Below are 23,706 nucleotides of genomic sequence, written 5' to 3'. Positions count from 1 at the left end.
TGGATAATTAACCAAATCCAGCACAAAAGTCTGAATTGATATACTAAGATTTGAGTTACATAACTATGTTTTTAGGAGGAAAAAGTTTGTTTGAATCCATTTCAATTCTTATCAATTAGTAAAGCAATATTGGTTTATTCCTAAATTCTTTTATCATTCCTGTAGTAGAGTGACTGATATTGACTTGCCTAGGTAGCTTAATTCATTGGTAAGGATGAATTTTGAACTGGCAATGTTTTGCTTCATGGTGTGTTTTTGGTCTTAATCCTAGTCTCCCTTTAGCATGGTTTTGTACAAAAGTTTAAACCAATTATGCTATCATCTTGAGCAAGGCCATTTCTCATATTTAGATCTGTTTAATGACCAAGTGAGTTGTAAATTGGCCTACAATGATGTTGAGCTACTTAAATCTCAACAGGAGCCATGAAGATTGCAGGTTCACTACTCCTGATTTATGTACAAAATTATGCAGAATGATTTAATGCGACTCCCCCCTCCCTTTCTCTTGTTTTCTTTCTCATTCTCATTTTTTTTGTGCTGAAAAACTGAAGCAAAGCTGAATGAGACTTCTATATCTGAATGAAACTTTATACTTTACTGACCTAAGCAATTACAATACAGGATCATAAATAAAAGTCCTGATGTAAACATTATTTTTCACATTTTGTGTCATTCTCTGCAGTTTTCTTTCAGCATACAACTTTTTTTTTGCATACAGTGCAAAATTACTTGCACAATATACTGATTCATCTTTGTTCAACCTGAATATTTCAGTTTTAAAATGATTTGTCAAGATTCAGTGCCTGTTTTGTCAAGATTCAGTGCCTGTGCATGAAAAATTAATATTTGAGCCAGTTTTTCTATACAGGCACCATTTACATTCAGCATTGACTATAACTCTAAACACTTTGATAAAAATATAATATTGCATGTTACCAGATATAATTTCAAGCTTGGAAATATGAGGCCAAAAATTCATAATCAAAATTATGCTGCAATGATATCTCAAGATAAACTTTTATTTAGATACTGTACATTGAAATAACATATCTAAATAAAAAATATTCAAAGAAAAGTTGGTATAGTTTTGGAATGAAATATAAATTTAGCTGAGAGGACTCTTAATGTTTATCAGAGAAACCCCAAAGTTGATTCAAGTCACTTGGCATTAAAACAATTGAAAGAAGTTTTGGAATTTTAGTGGGAGAATGTAAATGCCTGTTCTCATTCTTGTTTCAGTATCAGGAAGCAATAAAAGCTGAGTGTTCCATTTTTAATATATTACCCATTTTGATATATATATATATCTTTGTTTCTGCGGTATAGATCAGATGATAAGAAGAATATGAACTGGAAGCTGCTCCCTAAGAAACCTTGCAAAAGCCTTCTTGGCACATTAAGGAAATTGCACCCACAACTTGCCTTAGGTAAAACAAATAAGAGGTTATAAGGAACTAATCTTTGGAAAAGAAGAAAATTAAGCTGAACTGTTTGTTTTCCCACATACTGTTTTGATATACAGATAGACACATAAATATGCAATTTAAAATGTTTACATCCATAGACACTTTTTTTGGGGGGGGGATTATTCCAAGATATTTAAAACAATTCATTCAACAGAAAAACCCCATTTTTATAGTTTTCCATAGAAACTATAGGTAGTGTATGAATTTTATTCCGGTTAACTAAGTAACCTGGTAATTTAATAAACTGCCAATTTAATAAACTAATGGTTGCAGCAGCCTATGATCACATCATGATTTGTGACTTTCCCTGTGACCTTCCTACAAGCAAAGTCAGTGTGGAAGCCCGGTAGTATGAAATAACAATTTTGGTTCAGTCCCATCCAGTTTTATAACTTTGTAAAGTTATTTTTTAGAGATTTCAATTTTTCTTTTCTTTGTTTTTGTTTTTCTCATTTATGGCTTTCTTCTATTTTTGTTCCTGTGTTAATGCAAAATAAAAATTTAATAAATATAAAAACCTTACTTTTTGAAGCACAGTGACAAGATTTATTATGAATAACCATGCTGTTTTACTAGACACCATTATTTCTACAGATCACAGGTAGAATATAATAAGTTGTATACCACAGACTTTATGAAGTTGAAATATCTAGTACAGTAGTAGAAATACTAGTAGTAGAAATTATCAGATTTCAAAGCATACATTTGAGAGTACAGAAATAGTAATAGCAATAGCACTTAAACTTATATACTACCCCAAAGCACTTTGCAGCATTCTCTGGGCGGTTTACAATATCAACATATTGCCCCCAACAATCTGGGTCCTGGTTTTACCAACCTCGGAAGAATGGAATCATGAGTCAACCTTGAGCCAGTGAGTGTTGAACTCTAGGGTGTGTGCAGAGTTAGCCAGCAATACTCCATTCTAACCACTGCACCACCTGGGTTCCTGCAAATTCATTCTTTTTCAAACATTTATTCTGTATTGTCTCTTGGTGGTGGGTGTTTGACTACATTCATTTAATTAAGTATTTAAGTCTCCTTAATTTTATCTGCCTTATTCCACTCTCTAATCCAGTTCACAGAAAGACCCAAGAAGGCTCTGCCGTCGAAATGAAGCCGATAGAGGCAGATTTCTCCTGGCAGAAAAAGATGACACAATTTGAAATGGAGATTCAGGAAGCCTTCCTGCGTTTTATGGCCTATATTTTGAAAGGGTATCGAATTTTTCTTAAGCCAATCACACAAGCACCTTCAAATAAAACTACAGCTGTGGATTCCCTATTTGACCTTCAAGGTAAGATCGGGAGATCAACAGGAATAAATGGTAGTTTTCAAATAAAATAGCAGTTGAACTTCAACTGTAGCTAATACTAGTCTTCTCAGCTTGCCAGTTTCTTCTTTGTATGCAATAGAATAAAGACTAGAATAAAATAGAGTAGGAGCTTTGCTGGTATTCCGGCCAGGCAGTGCAACAGAGAAAGCACACCTCCTCAGTGCCATTAGATGATTTCTTTTGAGTGAATCCAAAATATGTCCACAGCCCAATTTTGTGTGATGGGTAGACACAACTGAAGAATGGGGGGAGGACCTGCGAACACTGGCAGATAATTCCCTCTCTGTCATCTGTTCCATAGGATTGTTGTTGCTTGTCTAAAATGCTAAATTACATATTATAGAAGGTGGTAATTGCTCTTTAAAGAGTCACATGAAGTGATTCCGTCAGCTAGAATTCAGAAGAAGAATGCATGATCTCCCAATTCTTAAAAGAGCTTTAAGAGCTCCAAATTTTCCAAGTGGATCAAGTTCCAAAACTATCAATAACAGGACACAGATACTAAAGAGATGTTATGTTTCAAAACTCTGAAGCAAAACTTTAAAAAAAACCTACTGTCATCTGGCTATCATTGTTTATGTTGTTTAAAGTACCAAATCTTGATGTTGTATCGTAAGAGCAGAATATAGGCTGAAAGCAATTTGTGTAGGGTCTTTTCGATAAATAGGTGTGTACCCAGAATGTCCATATTGTGGAAACCCTGCTCAGTGTTATAGGAGATGAATAAACAGAAAAATGAAATAATTGTAATTGTAATGTATAGCTATTTTATTTTCTTCCTTTATATATACTAGGATTTTTAAAAAGTAGAGACCGTGCCTACACAAAATTCTACACAGCTTTAACAAAGACCCAGATTTTTAGCCGCTTCATTGAAGAATGCAGTTTTGTGAGTGACAAAGATACAGGATTAGCATTTTTTGATGACTGTGTAGAAAAGGTAAAGATATTTATTGGGTAAATATATCATTTTGCTTTAAATTTGGTGCATGACTATTTTGGGGGGAGCAACATTTTAACTCTTTAACCACCGTGCGATTGAGTTTTTATGTTAACTGTGTTTTATCTTGGAAATGTTCTCATGTTATCCACATTAGATTCAGGCAAGATTCTATTAGGCAAGAAAATTTAAAAGTTTACACTATACATAATAGCAAAACATTGTGCTTATTTACAAAAATTAAGCATTTATTTCTAATATTTATTTTAGCTTTTTCCTGAGAAAGGATCAGAAAAAGGAGATAAGGTATTTATTTACTTCTCATGGGACAAGAATTTGCTGATAATTAAGCATGTATGGTAATAAGATGGAAATGGAAGATGTGATTGATCAAGTAGTTGTCTGGGAATCTTAATATATCTTTTTTTCTAGATCTGCTACTTGAAAATTGAATGGCTGCTATATTAGTATTTTGTGGATCTTCTAGCAGTGCTAGTGGCAGAAAGCTGCAAGATGTGTACATAGTCATAGCTTCTTCTACCTTTTCTTCTACATCCCACTCTGTGCTTACAGTTGCATCCTTAAGGCTTTGAAATAGCATTGTGATATTAAAGTGTGACATATTTGCAGGTTGATGTAGACTCTGCAGAGGATATCCGGTTAATTGAATTTGATGAATCTCAGAAGAGTGAACATACAGTATTTATAATGCCACCAGAGCCACCTCCAGACGATGGACAGGAAAGATTACCAAAGTATAGGTATTCTTTTAATGGCATTTGGATAGATTTCTCTTTATTTTCATCCAGCCTTCCCTAATTTAGTGCTGTCCAGATGGGTTTGGGGTGGCCATGATTAGATAGGAATCTTAGAAAATGTGGTTCCTCTCACATCTGGAGATCAAAAGATCGGACAAGGATCTTTTATCAAGAGTGTCCATTATACTGAAAGTTAATCTTACTAAAATTACTGTTACCTTGACTTTTAATTTCTTCTAATTATTAAAATTTAGAGAATAATTTTTTAGCCAACATGCTCAGCAGGGGTACGCAAAATACATGGAATTTGAATTATTTAAAATTTGAAATGCTCTGTTTCCACTGAGAATCTGCTTTTGATTAATATTTTGGAATTCTTTCAGTTTGAAATACCTCTGTTTTGAATTGAAAACTCTTCTTTTAACTCAAAACACTGAAAAAAGATTTTTCTCTTAAACTGGAGTGGTTGAAATTTAGTGCAAATTTGAAACATTTTATAGACCATATTCTGGTATTTTTAATAACTTGCTTAACAGTGCACCTCGAGCATGGAAGTTACTCATCGTTATGGTTTCTTAGTTATTTGTTCCAAATAATAAATAATTAAATTGGGAGTCCTTTAGGTATCAGAATGATTTCAGAAATTATTTTGATACGTGAAAACTATTGATTCCCTCTAATTCTTTCATAATAAAAATAGTTCCATGTGACAATATCGTACAGTTGAAACTTTTAAAGTAATGCATCAAATTGCTTAAAGCTATTTCCTAATATAATCCATTCTTGTTCTTTTCATCTTGGAATAAGCATCCTTTCCTTTCAGAATCATTTCAATTTGTGTGCTGTTGTTTAGAATGGGTGGACCTTAAATTCATTTTATTGTCCTATTATGAATGGAAGACAGTGTTGTATAATTTTTGATTTTCTTTTCCAGCTACAAAACCTTCCCTAAGTTAGAGTTTAAGCTCTTTGACCGGCCACAAGATCTCAAACTTTCCTTCAAGAGACACCCAGCTAAAAGCAACATTTCAAATAGTCCAGCACTGATGGCAAAGAGGACCAAGCAGGTTATTTTTATTTTTAAGATAACATTCAGAGTTGAAATAAGTTTGGGGGGAAAATGATATAACAAGCAGAAGTACATACTCTTTTTTTCCACATTTCAAGCTGTTAAAAAAGCACATTACCTGACACTCCTTAGATTCCTTTTAAGATGTGTCTATTTTTATTCTTTTGTTTTTGCAGGAGATAAAAGCAGCCCATAAACTCGCCAAGAGATGCTATGCAAACTCCCCACAGTGGGCCAAATTCCTTTTCAGTCATTGTTACAGCTTATGGTTTATTTGTCTCCCAGCCTATGTTAGACTTTCACATCCCAAAGTCAGAGCCCTGCAGCAAGCATATGAAGTTCTTATTAAAATGAAAAAAACAGATGTGGAACCACTAGATGAAGTAAGTCAATGCTGTAAAGGTGCTATAAAAGGATATAAAATATTATTTCTTTGTCTTGAAATAATATTTATGATATTTGCTGCCTTCTAGTCCAGTGCAGATTTGCTTTGCAAACACTCGTTAATCTGAGGTGCAAAAGCATGAAGCATCTTTTTGAAAACTCAGAAACGCTGCTACCTGTCTCCCAGGATTGGTCTTTATGTGCATGCACATGCATGTATGTGCAAGGATAGTTGACAAAATGGAGACTTGTTCATACTAATCTTTCATCTGGTTGCTTGCATATTCACACTGGGATCAAGAGAGGTTCTTGGACAAAAAAATCTATACTGGCCCATTGTTTTTCCACAAAAAGACAATGTTCTGCAACTTTGGATTTCCAGTAAATTCTTTTAATTCCAATCAGTTCTAAATAAGATAGCTTGATACAGTTTGTAAAACAGGCAAGCTACAGCCCAATTTAATGCAGTAAGAAAACATTTTGTTAACCACCTGCAACTCATACCAGATGACCCATCATTCTGTGCATTCCCAAATTACTGATAGAATTAAATCTTTTTATTTGTAGCACAAATACCTATTATTGTTTTTTCTTGGCTAGATCTGAAAGTAGAGAGCAATTTTCTGATCCTTCTTTATTCTTTTTTTTATTTCATTGGGAGATATTTATAGCATACTGTAGATATCGCCACTAAGAAAATAAAATCTGCTTCATTATACTGTTAAAATCCAACTCTCCTGTAATTTCTGGTTGTGATTATTAAAAAGTAAGAAATTTTACAATTACTTGAGATTGCATCAGCTTACATTCAAATGCTCATTGTGTATGAAATTTTACCATGCATTACATCTATTAAAAATACAGACTAGTAGGTAAAAAACTGACATTTTGGAAAAGAAATGATTAAACATGGCACCATTATTACATTATTACATAAGAGGCAGATAAACAGTTTTTTCCCGAAGGCCATCACTCTGCTAAACAAATAATTCCATCAACACTGTCAGACTATTTACTGAATCTGCACTACTATTAATCGTTTCATAGTTCCCATCACCAATCTCTTTCCACTTATGACTGTATGACTATAACTTGTTGCTGGCAATCCTTATGATTTATATTGATATATTGATCATCAATTGTGTTGTAAATGTTGTACCTTGATGAACGTATCTTTTCTTTTATGTACACTGAGAGCATATGCACCAAGACAAATTCCTTGTGTGTCCAATCACACTTGGCCAATAAATTCTATTCTATTCTATTCTAAAGGAAATTGTCCTTTTCAATCTTCTGTAAATTTAAAAAAAAATATTCTGAAACTTGTCCCTATTTCCACTTGTACTGCAATAGAAAATCAATATCTTAGCTCAAATGCATCTTCAAAGTTTGGATAGCTTCACTTTTGTGCCAAGAACTTTTGCTTTAAATTTGGTCTTAACCTTGAAGGAAGTTACAAGCAAATTAGAGAAGAATTGAAAAGCAAAGAGCTAGTTGTCTATGAGGAGGGCTAAAGAACCACACAGACTGATGGATTGGGAAAGAGAAGTAGACAGCTATGCTAAAGAGGAACTGTAAGCAGTCAGAATCTGTGCAGGAACCTGGCAACACAGCCGGTCTGGAAGGAGTGTGAATGTCACATGGGTTGTGGGTCTAGGAAGACAGGCAGGTGTGCTGAAGACCTGGGCTCAATTCAGCTGTAGCAGGATCAGGAATGGATTGCATGATGGAATAGAGGTCTTGAGTAAAACAGAGAATGGAAATATGGGAAAACTGTGGATCTTGCAGAAAAGAGGGCTGGAGGTCTTAGAGAGCCAGAGCAACAACTGGCTAGGTTGTTCTTTTCCAGTTGAACACTCAGATAAACTTGGCAGTCAGAAGGAGACGAAGCCCATTACTTCAGTTGCCAGTTTGCCCAAGCACCTAGGACATTCCTCAGATTTGCACCCCTGTTGCAGTAAAGTAGGGAAGTCACAATTCAGTCCCATCTTGCTTGGACATGCTGGCCTTCTTAACCCTAACCTGGAAGAGGATCCTGTAAATTTCAGTAAGCACAGTGTGTTTAACATTAGGTAGTTGTATGGGAGAATTTTGTAACTTGATGTTTTTGTTTTTAGGTACACCAAGTACCTAAGATTATTGGACTAAAATCAAGGAAATCCAGGTTCTAAAAAATTCTGAGTCATGGCAAGTCAGATGGATGAGCAGGTTATTCTTGGCCCAACCTATCTCATAGGATTGTGGAAATAAAATTAAATTCCCCCCCCAGCCCTCTTGAGCTCTCTAAAAAAACAGATGATTATAAGTTAGATGTACTTAAGCAAGTTCCTAGTCATATTTACCTGAATTAAAATGTCACAAAAATATACCAATTAATTGCAATACAGTCCCCTTTAAGTACTTACTTAAAGAAAGGATTGCAATTATTTTGTTGTGTAATGCTAAACAGTTTGTATGGTTTTCTTTTCTGTGGATTGGCTTGTGGTAAAAATAGGTAGTTTTGCCTTCCTAAAGTATCAGTAGGTTTATTGATTTTGGCAGCAGCTAAGAGAATTGGACCAGAAGTTATGTACGGTATGTGTTTGGGATATTATTTTAATATGTTGGCAGCTTTCTAAGTCAGTGATAGAATACCTCTCTGCTTTAAACTAGTTTTCCTCTGCTGATTGATGATACCTGCCAAGAGAACTTCTATTGTAAAAATAGTCATGCTTGATGCTTTACTATCTATAAAATCTATATTCTTTTCAATATTTATCAGGTGTGTTATAGAGTTTTAATGCTGCTCTGTGGACTTTGGGGCCATCCTGTTCTGGCTGTGCGGATTCTCTTTGAGATGAAAAATTCTGGCATAGAACCAAACGCAATTACTTATGGCTACTACAATAAGGTAAGCAAAAAATTAATAAATACTATATAAAGAAGATTTATATATAACTTCCTTCCTTATCACCGTTGCATAACAGTGATATAATTCTATCTGACTGAGATTACAGGGCATGGATTATACAGAGGTCAAGTACGGAATGTTGACTTTTTTGAAAATATTTTTCTTAGTAATTTCACTCTTTCAGGCAGTTTTGGAGAATCCCTGGCCTAGCAGTAATCGTAGCGGTATATTTCTTTGGACAAAATTGCGAAATGTAGTACACAGTATGGCACAATTAAGGCAATGTCTCAAAAAATCTACACAGACTTCACAGGTTGCTTCAGTACCAGGTAATGTCACAATCCTTTACTGCCATAAACAAAATATAAATCCTGCTGCTTCAGATTAGTCATAAATTCTTATTGTGCAGTGATGTGATCGCATGTGAGGAAACAGGCACAATTAAAATATAAGTGCAGCGTATCAAATGGGGTACTGCGATGCGTGTGGGGTTTTGTGCTGTTTTCATTATGTCTTAAATAGCTATACTGTGAAGCAGGAGCTTCAAGATATCACTGAAAGGAAGGGGATGTGAGGATTTGGGCTTTGGATTTCCAAAAATAGCCTGCAATAAGCACATTGATTTGAGTGGATTGGTCTTCATTTGCCAAAAAAGGTCTTGGGTCAGTCCTTCAGTGATGCTGTAGATTACAATTCTGCTGCTCTTTGTTTTTTTTAATTAATATATTATTGTTCCTGTCCTCAGCTTCACAGAAGATCCCAGGTGGAAGTGATGGGGACACGGTGAGCCATGGTAGTGTGGATAGTTCTAATGATGCTAACAGTGGGGAGCACACACTCTTCGTCAGAGACTTAGTCAGGCTTGATTCCATTGATAATCACTCTAGCACAGGTATTAGATCTGTTGGGGTTCACTAACTATGCAATGTCTTTCTAATATGCTGCTGGCATTAATATGTTTCTATTACAAAGATTATGTGTTATAGAGAGAGGAAAAGATAAATGTTTTCTGCTCCCTGCCAATCCCATGAATAGCAGAATCCAAACTCTGCTCCAGATTGCTTCACCAGGAAGCAAATTGCACGCATAGATCACAAGTTGGATGTACACGCTTAGCTTGTGCAACTGTTGTAGGTAGCTTTTTCCTCCTCTGTTTTTCTCCCTCACGTTTAAGAGAAAAATAGCTAGTCAGCAGAAGAGGAAGAGGCAAGTGGAAAAGGATAGTATTAATTCAATGTAAAGAATTGTGGTTTTATACCAACTTGAACTTTTATGTTTATTTAGCCTGCAACTTTTTTGGCCTTTCAGCACAAGTGAATTATATGTGAGGACATGCAGTGAACTAAATCCAGATAGAATTATGTGATCCCAGGAAAATATTTGCTTGAGTGAAGGAGGCACTGATAAGAGTGCTGCAACTGGTGCTCTTTATTTCTGCTGTACCCAGTGGTGGGATTCAGCCGGTTCGCACCACTTCGGGAGAACAGGTTGTTAACTTTCTGAGCAGTTTGGTGAACTGGTTGTTGGAAGAAATCATTAGGGCAGAGAACCGGTTGTTAAATTATTTGAATCCCACCACTGACTGTACCGTATATCTAAATCTAATAAATAATAATATCTTCCTGGGGATTGTGCTGTATCCCAAATACATTTATTTGAACTTTGGTAAAGTTTTTAGGAGGGCAAAGGAATACACTAGGGTCACTTTATGCTAAGCATGGAATACTGTGCTTCAGAAAATTTCACAGGAACTTGCATTAAGTGGGGAGCATTCTATATATAGCACACATTTGGTGATTAAAGATAAATTTTTAAAGGGTTTTTAAAGTGCAGATAGCTGAATCTTTCTGAAAAGAGTTTCCTGACTGTCACTTAGCTGTAAGTTTCATATTTTAAATGAAACAAAGATAATCATATTTTTAAAATCCTGCTCTTAGGTATAAATCTAAATGTTGTACCGTTCCTCAGTTTTCTCTACTAAACTTTCTGACTTCCTTCTTTTTAAAACAATTTTAGTCTGTCTCTGTTTTGCGTAGATGGCTTCTTGTATTTGTCTAGTAGTAGATAACTAAATATTCCTTCTCTCTGATCCTTGTTGCTCTGCTTCTTGCTCTGTGCTGTCTCTTGGTGCTGCATTTATCCTTGGCTGTCATGGTGTGGGGTGCAGACTTGTGTGGTGCGAATCCTTGGAGGCAGATGTGCATTAATTCTGCTGTTGAATGTTAAACCCTGCAGGTAATTTTCCCATGAATTAATGTAAATCAATATAAAAAAACAGCGGCTGACTTTTCAACCTGCTATTTTAAATAATAGCAAGTTACTTTGGAAACACCCACCCACACATAGCATATACCTCAGATGTCATTAATTGATGGAATTTTGCTCCTTCCATTTATTATTCAGTAGAAAGATTTTATGCTTCTTCTAGTCTGGGATTTGACTCTTGTTCAAGTTGCAAGCCTTTTTATCTCCAGCCATGTAACTAGAGGAGTGTGGAGACAGTGCGTCACCATTTAGGACAGTACTTTATTTTTTTTCCCAAACTTGGCAACTTACCGGCTGGCGAATTCTGAGAATTGAAGTTCCACACCTTAAAGTTGCCAGGTTTGAAAAACATTAATTTAAAATCAGTGTTTTTCAAACTGATTATATAAGAATTTCAGCCTCAAGTCCCAGTGGTTTTTTTGTTTTTTACCTCTGAATATGTTGGTATTATTGATGAATTATGGGAGTTATAGTCACACTTAATCTAGAAGCTGCTTGGTTGGGAAAGGCTGTATTAGAATTAAGAAAAGCACCGCTCCTGAGGTTATGAAGGTAGCACTAGCAGAGCTAAATTCTGTAGCCAAGGAGAGCAGGGTTTATACCAGATTAGTAGAGCTCAGGCGAGATTAATACAGGGGGGAGTATGAATTTAGATATGCATATAAATAAGTAAACAACAGCAGTACAATCATTTTACCTCAGAGGGAAGAGGGGCAAAGGGATTAATAAGCTCCTTGATATGTGCCATTATAAGGGCTGATTTATAAGGCTCTTTTTGCTTTGGCACCTGGGTATCTTTAGCACCACATGCCCCAACCAGGGTGAACCTGGCTTATTTAGTCATATAGGGAGAAACTGCTGTTAGTGCCCCACTTAAAGGAGATAAAGGGATCTGAGGCTTCGCATTAGTAGTGCTGATTGTGTAGAACGGCCTCCCTGTAGAAATGAGGTTGGTGTCCTCCTTGAACTGTTCTAGAGCACCCTAACTATATTGGGCCAGTTCTGCTTATTTATATTTTTAGTTGTTTTATTCATGAGTTACTGTTACTATTGCACTGTTTTGATTTTATGTTGCTTTTATGTCTACCACGGATATTTTTAAGACTTTTTTTTTTTAAAAAATACATCTGGTCAACCCTGAGAGTCATTTGATTGTAATTGATGAAATGAAAAGAAACGAACATGATTCCTGTTTCTCTGTTTTGAGTTACGCATATCACCTTCTGTTAAAGTTCACCTATAATAATACACTCTGCAAATTAGATCTCAAACATGCCTTTTACTGCACCTTCTGCTGCTGTTCTTTCTTCACTGAATTTCCGATACGCTTTGTTAATAATTTTGTTTTTAAAATAAAACATTGCAACACGCATTTCTGGTAATTAAAATATTATGTTCTGGGGGCAGAGAAAGAAAAGCAAATGGACAAGTCTTGTTTCTCCCCCACTCCCCAGGAGGTCAGTCAGATCAAGGCTACGGTTCCAAAGATGAACTTATAAAGGATGACGGGGACCACCTTCATTCAACAGATGTGCTTAGAGAAAAAGATCTTGCTGCCAAAGGTGAAGACTTAATTGGAGGTGCGTTAGATGGATGGGAGAATTTTTCTTTTAAAGTAGGCTTTCTAAATTGTACTTATTTAGAATTGGTTTTATCTGGCTTGATATTAACACTTGTGCAAAAGATCTAGTTAGTTGATTACTAAATAAACACAGGTAGTCCTCAGCTTACATTCGTTTAGTGACCGTTCGAAGTTACAACATCACTGAAAAAAATGACTTATGATTGTGTTTCACACTTACGAACATTGCAGCATGCCCATGGTCATGTGATCAGAATCTTGATGCTTAACAACTGGCTCATATCTATGATGGTTGCAGTGTCCCTGTGGGTCATGTGATCAACTTTTGTGACCTGAAAAGCAAAGTCAATGGAGAGACCAGATTCACGTAACAGATGTGTTACTAATGTAACAATTGCCATGATTCAATTAACAATTGTGTCAAGAAGGGTCATAAAATGGGGCAAAACTCACTTAACATCTGTCTTGCTTAGTAACAGAAATTTTGGGCTCAATTGTGGTCGTAAGTCAAGGACTACCTGTATGAATTAACAAGTATAATGTACTGTAGCTGTTAAAAAGGGCAGCTGCAATTATAGGTTGTATCCACAGAATATAGTTTCTAAATCTTGGGAAGAAATATTTCCATTTCCACTATTCTGTTTAGTTCTGGAGTTGTATTTTAAGGATTCAGAGTGGAAAAGATTCAGAGAAGAGCAACCAAGATGATTGGGGTTGATCTTTATTAGACATGTTTTAAACAGAGGCTGGACAGCCATGTATGTGGATAGGTTGGATTCCTGTACTAAGCAGGAATTGGCCTTGATAGCTTAAATGGCACTTTCTAACTTAGTATTTCCATGATTGTAAGTTTAATTGGGATCTAATGGCAGAATTTACATTCTGGAACATCACTTTTAAAGAGGATTATCTTGATTGATCGTGCTTGTACATCACTCAAAAGAAGGATTAGCTGGGTGGTGTGCAGTGAGTTGAAAGACATTAAATAACTAAAAAGAAAAAGGAAAGTATAAGAACAATAAAAAAGCACACTAAGAATGATAAAAATCAAGCAGAATTAATATTGGCAATAAATTTGGCATAAACTTTCCAGTTCTAAGATAAACACATGCTTCTTAAATTGCTTAGAAAATAAAAGAATCTTCAATGTGATATTAAGCAGAACAGAAGGTCAGGTGAACATTTCTTTAGAAAATATTCCATAGATGGAGACTACAATTGAAAATAACTGGAAAAAGGTTCCAAAAATACAGATAAAATCTGATTTTTAAAAGTACTTTTGGGGATAAATTACCAACTCTACCATTTAAGAAATTCTAACTCTACTACAATTTTCCCCCTATTCAAGATTTTGTTCTCCATTCTAAGTACTTTGTTATAACATGGATGGCCATTTTATTGGTTGGAGGGATAAAGCTGCATATAAAAATAACTGTGCTGTAAAAGGATTGTCTTGGTTGCACTTTTTGGGACATGACTTAGACCCTTCCCAGATTTACTGGAAAATACATGCTGACTGGAAGATCTGGGAAATGTTAGTCAGGTACTTGCTACTAGATATGGTATTCATTTTTTTCTCTACTTTCACTAATATGGAAGTCAATTCTCTCTCTCTCGCTCTCTCTTCTGAAGATTTTTCTGGCACCAATGAATCTGCAGGAAAACAGCACTCTAATATGGAATCTCAAACCCCTGTGGAAGTGCCTTTGCATTCCTCAAGCAGTATTGTGAAGATTCCTTCTGGTATGTTTGTTCATCCTGGCAGGAAAAGCAGTGGTGGTAAGCTAATCAATATATTTGGCTTATTAGAAATATAATTAGAAATCACTGATGCTGTGCTTGACTTGTCCAAGAGAATAAATTTATTATGTGAAAAAAACATTCAGTAATAATTAACAACCACCTTGCTTGGAACGTTCCACATCAGTGGTTCTCAACCTGTGATCCGTGGACCTCTGGGGGAACTGCGATGTAGTCACAGAGAGTCAGCGAAGGCTTGAAGTAATGTTAAGATTTAAATCTTGAGTTATGTCTTGGTAGTCTGTGGCCACAAAAGGAATTTAAAAGGGGTAAGTGATGAAGAAAAGGTTGAGAACCACTGTCCTATATATAGTGATACTTCCATGATTTTTAGGCTCTTGATTAGAACCCAAACAATGGAAAATACCTAATCTAAGAACTATGGTATTCATTTAATTGATGATGATGATGATGATGATGATGATGATGATGATTTTTCTCTCACTAAATGTAATCTCACACCTTATATATATTTATCCTAAGTTTAAATTGCAAGGGATATATGATTCCCAGTAGTTTTGTAAACTTTATAAAAGATAAATGAGGCTCATTTGAGACATATGTGTTGAAACCTCTAATTTAAAACTTTTATCTGCCTTTCTTACTAATTCAGTACATATTGGTACCAAATTAAACTTGCTTTAGCTTCTTCAAATGTGCCTTGCTAATTCTTAACATTAATAATTTTTTTAAAAGGTTCTGATGAAGGAAACCAGCAGTCTGTGTGCCATTCCTCCAATAGAGGCTAGCAATAGCAGTATCTGGTTAATCATGTTTAGGCTATGAAGCTAATAAAGATCAGCCTTGGTTTGGGAGATTTGTAGTTTAGTTTGTAAGGTTGAAAAGTATTTTGGAAGAATGGCAAATTATATCCATACTATTTCCAAGGAGTGGCCACAAAATTACCAAGATAGGAGATAAACTCAATAATTAATATTTGGAAACAATCCTTGTGTCTTCCACTTGCTAGTTGGCTTCATGATTGACTTCATGAACATCTTTTTGGCTGACTTCATGACCAAGATTTATAAAAAATAACTTTTTAAAAAAAAATGAAGAATGATCGTTGTGTGTTTCATAAGGACAAGGCATGTTTGGTGTTTTGCTGTAATCATGAAATGTTCAGTTATATGAGGTGTTTCGGTTTTCTTCTCTGTAACAGAGTTATGTGTAGCATCTATGTGCACATGCATGTTCTCCCCAAGGTCTGTGATTAAGTATTGGTTTTGTACCTGTATGGGTCTAATCAGAGAAGAGGCATGTTTTGTTTCTCCATGTGTGTGTGTATGATCAGATCCTCCGTCATGTGTTCACATATTGTATACACGCAGGGAAACAAAAAATGCCTTTTCTCTGATTAGATCATACCCATGTTTCCCTGAAAATAACACCAGGTCCTATATTAATTTTTGCTCCAAAGGACGCATTGGGGTTTATTTTCCAGTTAGGTCTTATTTTCGGGGAAATACAGTACTAAGTGTGCCCATCTGGCTGATGATCTTAACTGGGTCTTATTTTGGAGGTAGGGTTTACATTGCGAGCATCCTGAAAAATGCTAGGGCTTATTTTCCGGTTGGGTCTTATTATTGGGTAAACAGGGTATATATTCCTTCTGTATGTAGTTGTGCATACATGAAATAGTCTAATTAGAGCAGGGCCCTTATGCTATCTCTGTGATTCTGGTTTTGTTCTGCTTTTAACATATCTGTGTGTACATTTCTGATTATTTATGCCCTGGGAAGCACAGAGTAGGCTGAATAACTTTCACTTTGGGTCATATGACAAAGAGGCCTTGGTACTATTCCAAACTATTACTCAGTTGCCTTTCCCTGAAGAATAGATACATTGCGGGGGGTTTTCCTGGAATTTTTTTCTCTATAGCCTCTAGCCACATTTTCTTGTCTGGATTTTTTTTTTTTGTCAGCTTCTCTTATCTTACCAAATTTTCTTTCATTCTGTTCAGTTTTTAGAGAGTTATCCTGCCAGTGGATAAGCAGAGTCTTGTCCTCTTTTACACATATTTTGCTACCATTCTTTTAGAAAGTGTAACGAAGAAAAGCATGACCGGTTGACTGAAACCCAGCATTCTTTTATGCCAGGGAGTAAGGATTTACTGCTGTGAATCTTGGCAGAATTTTGGATATACAACAGCAGTTATATAATTGTGGTATTTGAGAGAATGATTTTTGATAAATACGTATGTATTCCAAAAATTGCTATTTTAAATTGTTTAAGGGACACAGAAAGTTCCCTTAAAATATGCAAATATAGAATTCCCACCCATTTAAAAGACAGTACAAATTCTGTGTCAGTGATATATTATTTTGAAATGTACTATAAATATTGTAGTATTAAATATTTCCGTCAGAGCTACTTAACATGTTATGTTAGATTTATTTTGATAATCTTGGTTTCAGCTGGCCATTTATTTTAAAGAAAACTGTTTGTCCAGTCTCAAGCAGGACTCCCTGCAGCTGTTTTTCCTTCCAAATTAACCATTTTGTTTTGATACCATGCTACCTCCAAAACACCTCCTGGTGTTCAAAAACAGAAACAGAAAAAACTGTTCCAAAACAACCCCAAAAGTAGAATCCCATAAAACAAAATCAAGATCATGTGAAGTGTTAATACCACTTGGTAAGGCCACACTTGGAATATTGTATTCAGTTCTGGTCACCACGATGTAAAAAAGATGTTGAGACACTAGAAAGAGTGCAGAGAAGCAACTTAGAACTAAGGAGAAATTTCCTGACAGTTAGAACAATTAATCAGTGGAACAACTTGCCTGCAGAAGTCGTGAATGCTCCAACACTGGAAATTTTTAAGAAAATGTTGGATAACCATTTGTCTGAAATGGTATAGGGTTTCCTGCCTGGGCAGGGAGTTGGACTAGAAGACCTCCAAGGTCCCTTCCAACTCTGTTATTATTAAAAAAAATAACACTGAGTTAATTTTAATGATCTGTTACCTTGCAAATTCCTAAAAGAAGCAGCAAATTTTCAATAGTCACGTACAATGAGTCTCAGGCACCAGAATTTTTTCAGTTTGGAAGACTCTAAATTGGCCAGTTTAAACATGTATTTTAAAACCTGTAATAAATACAACTAAAAATGTGCTTTATATGAGCTATTATTTTAACACTGACCTGTATATTTTTGTTTAAGGAACTGCATGCAATCCACTGTTCATCGTTCAGGATCCTATTGAGGATTCAGTGTTTGATTGTAACACTTCTCCCAAAAGAGCAAGTGAAAAAGGGAAGAAAAGGCAAAAACATTTTTCTGAAAGGAGTTGCAGTTTCAGTACTGAAAGCAGAGCAGACATGCTGCTGAAGAAGAACAGCTTAGACTCTAACGCCAGTGATCTTGCAATAATGATGGGAGCAGATGCAAAGATCCTCACTGCCGCTCTTTCGGGGGCCAAAACCTCTCCACCCCATATGAGTAAATCCCATACCTTTGATGACACCGATGGCATACAGTTCTTCTGTGGGTCAGAAAGTACCAGAACTCATGCAGAAGAAAATACATGGGAAGTAGGGGCTAAGTCTTCACCTGTTGTGGAAGAACCTGAAGATCAATTGAAAAACGGACTTAGTGACAGCACAGCCGAATCGGAGTGCAGTAGCCCCAGACCGCCTGATACCCTTCAGTCTAAAACTGAGCAAGAAGAACCCAAAGAGACAACAAACAAAAGGAATAGTTTTTATGGTGTAGCCAAACCAATTGAAAGGGAAGATGTTCAGATGGGTTTGGATCCTTTATCTTTGCTGGCCACGGAAACAAAAGCAACCAAACCTGCCGAGCCGGAAGAAAAGGTCATGTCACCGGTTGTAGCACGGAATCTGGCTGAGGAAATTGAAAGCTACATGAATTTAAAAAGTCCCTTGGGCAGCAAATCTTCCAGTATGGAATTACACAGGAAAGAGAGCAATCGGGAAGAGGATTCCCCAAGTTCATTAGGGCCCAGTTTAGAGAGAAGATCAAGCTTGGATTCCATTCCCCCACCCCTTCCCCCACCACCACAGACTCAAAATGTTAATCATAAAAGTCTATCTGTCTCCAGGTCCAAAACCTTTACTGGAAGGCCAAAGCAACTGGCTCTTTCGCGCACCCAAAAAGAACGGTCAATATCTTTAACAGGGCTGGGTCGTTCTTCTCCTCAGGCTTCGTTGGGTGCAGTTGTCACTTCTCTGTCGGGACTGAAGCTAGACCACATATTATCTGGACCTAAAATAGAAGTCTTGAAATCTGGCATGAAACAAGCAGCTAATGTCGCCAGCAAGATGTGGGGAGCAGTGTCATCAGCATATAGTTATTCAGATGATGAGGTAAATGTTGTGTGGGTTTTTTTCCTCTTTGATTAGCCCACCTACTTAAGTGGTTAGGTAGTTCAGTTGTATCAAGTAATCTTCAGACTGTAGACTTTATCTTAATATGTCAGAAATCACTGAGGTCTTATTTACATTAATAAATGCTACTCCTATAGATTATTTCCCTTTTGCTCTGACACTATTTTAGAAGGTGCCACAAATGTTTGGGTCAAACTTTTAGATCATATTTCTTTGGATTAAAAAAAGGATGGTGAATTCATTCCAGAAAAATAGTGTTAGTCAGTTTAACATAGTGAATTTCACCCATGTCGTCCATAGCCTTGTAACACAGAACACAAAATGGTTATACTGTTCTTACCTGAAGTATGCATTTTGATTTCCTGTTGTAACCTGTGTTTTCTTAATGCAGATAGTAGGCAATTCGTAGGCTGCATCCGCTCCATTGAGGCTTTCATGCTGCCTTTGAATTTTCTCTTCATTTGCCTGCAACTTCCTAAGAGTTAATTTTATTTTGAAACTGAAGAATTTGAAATGCAGGATTTCTCTTTAAATTCCATTCCATGTGTTATGGTGGGGGTAAAATGATACTTGGAATAGCATTCACTAACTTTTACTTTTGAACAATCAAATGACTAAAATTCATATAATCTGTTTTCCCATATAAGGTCTCATGAATTTTTTTTTATTATTAGTAAAAAGAAAAACTACTATGAATTTAAATTGATATTGCCTGCAAAAAAGGAAGACTAGTTAGAAATATCTATTTGAAGTACTTAACTGCCTCTTTTATCATATTTGTAGCACTTAAAGATAATAGTATTTCTGCAAAATATTTGCAGCATCATTGTTAATAATATCATTGTTCTTTGGGGGAGTTTTTTTTAATCTTCTATATACACTCTGAAAACACCCAATCTCACTGGCCTGAAAAGCATTAGATATTATTCTATCCCTTACTTACAAAAGATACCTTTATTGGTTTCTTCTCTCAGGATTTAATTGCCCTCTTAATCCATTTCAGAACTTTCTTCAACCAGTTATTCATTGTCTCTTGAGAGATACATTGTAAACACATTAAATTTTAATTTCGGCCTTTTATTGAATAAGCTTTTTAATTGTTATTTTAATATGTATATTAACTGTTTTAAATGAAGGCTGTACACCGCCCTGAGTCCTTCGGGAGAAGGGCGGTATAAAAGTTTAATTAATAAATAAATAAAATAAATAAATAAGAAGGCAAATCACACATGCTTCTGAAATGTCAGGGCCTTGGCCCTTGCATTTACATTAGTGTAAGATTCTGAATTTATCTTTTACTTTTTAATCGAAGGAGGAAACCAGCCATCCCGATTTTACCTTTCCTGCTGGCTTTGAAGATCATATATTAGGCGTCTGTCAGTCGCCAAAAATAGGAATCCCAGGACTGGCTACCAGTGAACTTGCGCAGAGCACCACAAGTCTTGGAAGCAGCAACAGCAGTGGAGACTTAGGGAAGCCACACTATCCTACAGGTACCATAAACTTTGAATTGCTCAAGTCTGTCCTTCTCCATTCAGAAATCCAGATTAGTACATCCCCAGCAAGATGGCTGACTATGTTTTTCTCCTTATAAAGTAGAGTTGTTTCTCCAACATTTTAAAAACTGTTGCCTGGAAAAACCCAAAATTTCTTCTATTAACTGTTTATGACATTCTGCATTTGGGAAACATGGTCTGGGAGAAAAATATATTGTAAGAAGCTTACTTGCTACTTAATAAATACAATTTTCCCTTTCCCTTTCCTTTGTCCCCAAACAACTAACTGCATAAAAATTGTTCTTTCATCCTGTCCTTTTTGAAAATTAAAGTTCTACTAAACAGAGCTAATCACTATAACCTTAGGGTTGCTTTTTCATTCAGTAGATTCTCAATTGGAAAAAGCAGCATGTGTTACTTAGTAGTCGTTCCTATAGCAATTTTCCTCCTGAATTCTGGCTTGTTGATGAGTGAAAAGTATAACACAGAGATATAAAATGAAATGGGCAAAAATGTGTCCAATTTGAAGTGGCATTAATACTTTCAAAAAATTCAGTTTCATGTGATGGAAAATAATTATGAATCCATATCACTGGGAGGATATAGCATTTTCCCCGCAACAATTCTTTAGGTTTGGTTTTTAAAAAGCAACTTCTCAGAACAGTATAGGAATTTATTGCCTAATGGGGTAATAAGAGTTGTGGTTAAATATTGCAATTATGTCAATATTTTCCTATCTTTTTATATGTAATTTAATAATTTTTAAATTGTTCCACATTACTTTACACAGGGGAAAATCAATTTGCACGAGGTATGAAAGGTTTGGATTCTGATAAATCTGAACATGGCTCTTCGTACAATACCAGTCTATCCAGTATCTTCCAAAATTGTGCAATGGAGGTAAAATTTATAATCTTGAATAAAGATGAAAAATAAAATTAATTTTCTTTCAGAACATTAAAAAAAACCTTTAAAAATTTCTGTTTCCTTTGAAGAGTACTGTTTTTGAAACGAATTATTCTTAAATAGTTTTTAAAACTATTTGTGTCTTTTCATATATTATTTGCATTCAATCCACTGACCCACATATACTGTCTGTGTTTACTGTTAATACATACACCGGTTTAACACGTCACGATTAAGTTTTGACAGGTGCCTTATAGACACTTTGGACTGAAATTCATCTTCAGTCCTAGTATGAGTTGATGGGAGTTGCATCTCATCTCTGGTGCCAGAGATGAGAAAGATTGAGTCAAACATGTATAATATGCAGATTGAAAAACATTAATTGCCTGTTGAAGTATGAAGTAGAAAAAGATTTGAAATTGTGGAAATAGTGTGCTAAACTAGACATGCTTTTGGTCAGTTAAATATAGATTTTTGTGTCTTCTTAATGAATAAAACAACTTGAGAGTGTTAAATGTTTGTTTTCATGTCTTTAAAGAAAACATTGCTGTTGTTTTTTAAAATAGGTCTTAATGTCGAGCTGCTCTCAGTGTCGAGCCTGTAGTGCCTTGGTTTACGATGAAGAAATTATGGCAGGATGGACTGCAGATGATTCTAATTTGAATTCTACATGTCCATTTTGCAAAAGTGCCTTTTTACCTCTCCTTAATGTGGAATTTAAAGACTTACGCGGCCTTGCAAGGTTGGTAGACTTTGGTAGCCACTAAATAGTTTTGAGATACCGTCATAATTCAGCCTTTGCAGACGATAGCAAACTTGGTAATCATCCAAACAAATATTAGGTATGCCCGTTAAATTATCCTTTATTATCACATCCTGGCTATGGATAAGTTTCTATTTATATGGTGAAGCAGTTTTAGTTTTGGTTTTCTCTTCTGTGTGCTTATGTGTTATGATTCTATTGACAAATTGGTCTATAAGTCTCATTTTTAACTGGAGTGGCAATGCCGATTGAGTCCTCTGGTCTTAATGTAGGAATTAAAAACAATTGATATGCATGATAAATTTGGAATAACAGGAAGTACAGGTAGTCCTCAGCTTACAACAGTTCATTTAGTGACTGTTCAAAGTTACAGTAGCACTGAAAAAAGTGACTTATGGTCACTTTCCATGCTTACAACAGTTGCAGCATCCCCACGGTAGTCCAATCAAAATTCAGATTCTTGGCAACTGCATATTTACGACAGTTGCAATATCCTGTGATCATGTGATCACCTTTTGCGACCATCTGACAAGCAAAGTCAATGGGGGAAGCCAGATTCACTCAACAACTTTTTTTTTTGTAAACAAGTTTTATTAAATTTTTTCTTTCATCATACATATTTTATAAACAGAATGTTGACCGGGTCACATCTTATAATCATTTTTCATCATATCTTGTTATTGTAACTTCTACCATATTATTTTCCACCCCCCCAGTCCATTTTACATAGTTCTAATTTCAGCCATAATATTCTTTTTCCATGCTTCTTTGTCTTATCTTACTTTCCCTTAATACATAATACATAAACAGTATCACTATTTGCCCTTAGTGCCTAATGTCTTACAATAATATCAATTAATTACCTTATTTCTCCATTACAGAATATATTTCTCAAAATTCCCATCCCACTTTTTAACGTTTCAACTTTGTGTCTTAATTAAAATTGTCTTCAAAATTAAACCAAATTACCATTGCACATTTCATCTGCTATCCTGTTTTACTATAAACAATATACATCATCATATTCAAATCTTACATTAAAACCCTTTAACTTAATTGACCATCCACGATTAATAATATTAATACATTTCCCTTAAATCTACTAATATTTACCTTATTTCCCCTCCTCCTTTCCACTGATCTTCTCTTCTTTAACCACTTTCTCTTGGTCTCTCCAAAATTCCACTTCTTGATAATTTTCTTCTTGTTCCCCATTCTTTTTCTTTTTTTGTCGTTTATTTATTAAATCTTTTCTTCTGACTCCTTTTTCTCACTTTTAGATATATTATTCCAATAGATCTCCATGTTTTCTCCTAATCTCTTTCCACTATTTCCCTCTTTACCCTTTGATTGATTCTTTTTTGGGGGATATTCCCCCCTATCCATTCTTTTTTTGCCACTGTAAATCCCAGTGAAATCAACTAATTGCTTTTTGCATTCAATTCCTTTCCCTTCAATATTATTTTCTTGCTCCTCATTTATGTTCTCTTCTGCCACCTTCTCCCCTATTTCTTGTTCTATGTGTTCCAGCAAAATTTCTAACTTTTTATTACCCTTTAGTGATTCACACATATTTTTAAACTTCTCAATTAATTCCTCACACATCCAAGACTCCATATTGCCAATTTAAGAAAGTGTAAACACTTTTAAATTATGTCACATTTAATTAAAATTTAAAATCCATATAGTCTCTTTTTGTT

General features: G+C 35.4%; 1 protein-coding gene across 6 annotated transcripts in view; it reads left to right on the top strand.

Moving 5' to 3' along the window:
• DENND4C (DENN domain containing 4C) overlaps positions 1-23,706 on the top strand; it is a 75,071-nt gene that overhangs the window by 40,465 nt on the left and 10,900 nt on the right. For 2 of the 6 annotated variants that reach the window (XM_058166261.1, XM_058166260.1), the window contains exons 11-26: positions 1,327-1,427; positions 2,545-2,763; positions 3,597-3,742; positions 4,013-4,048; positions 4,373-4,503; positions 5,435-5,567; positions 5,746-5,952; positions 8,715-8,843; positions 9,028-9,172; positions 9,589-9,735; positions 12,563-12,688; positions 14,323-14,469; positions 17,655-18,820; positions 20,154-20,334; positions 21,128-21,237; positions 21,810-21,985. In XM_058166261.1, the coding sequence (XP_058022244.1) occupies positions 1,327-1,427; positions 2,545-2,763; positions 3,597-3,742; positions 4,013-4,048; positions 4,373-4,503; positions 5,435-5,567; positions 5,746-5,952; positions 8,715-8,843; positions 9,028-9,172; positions 9,589-9,735; positions 12,563-12,688; positions 14,323-14,469; positions 17,655-18,820; positions 20,154-20,334; positions 21,128-21,237; positions 21,810-21,985 (3,300 nt within the window). The remainder of the gene's footprint in view (positions 1-1,326; positions 1,428-2,544; positions 2,764-3,596; positions 3,743-4,012; positions 4,049-4,372; positions 4,504-5,434; positions 5,568-5,745; positions 5,953-8,714; positions 8,844-9,027; positions 9,173-9,588; positions 9,736-12,562; positions 12,689-14,322; positions 14,470-17,654; positions 18,821-20,153; positions 20,335-21,127; positions 21,238-21,809; positions 21,986-23,706) is intronic. The other 4 variants (XM_058166265.1, XM_058166264.1, XM_058166262.1 and 1 more) reach the window with 4 other exon arrangements.

The sequence above is a fragment of the Ahaetulla prasina genome, chromosome 2 (genome assembly GCF_028640845.1).
Source record: "Ahaetulla prasina isolate Xishuangbanna chromosome 2, ASM2864084v1, whole genome shotgun sequence".
Lineage (NCBI taxonomy): Eukaryota > Metazoa > Chordata > Lepidosauria > Squamata > Colubridae > Ahaetulla > Ahaetulla prasina.
This window is presented reverse-complemented; position numbering and strand designations above follow the sequence as displayed.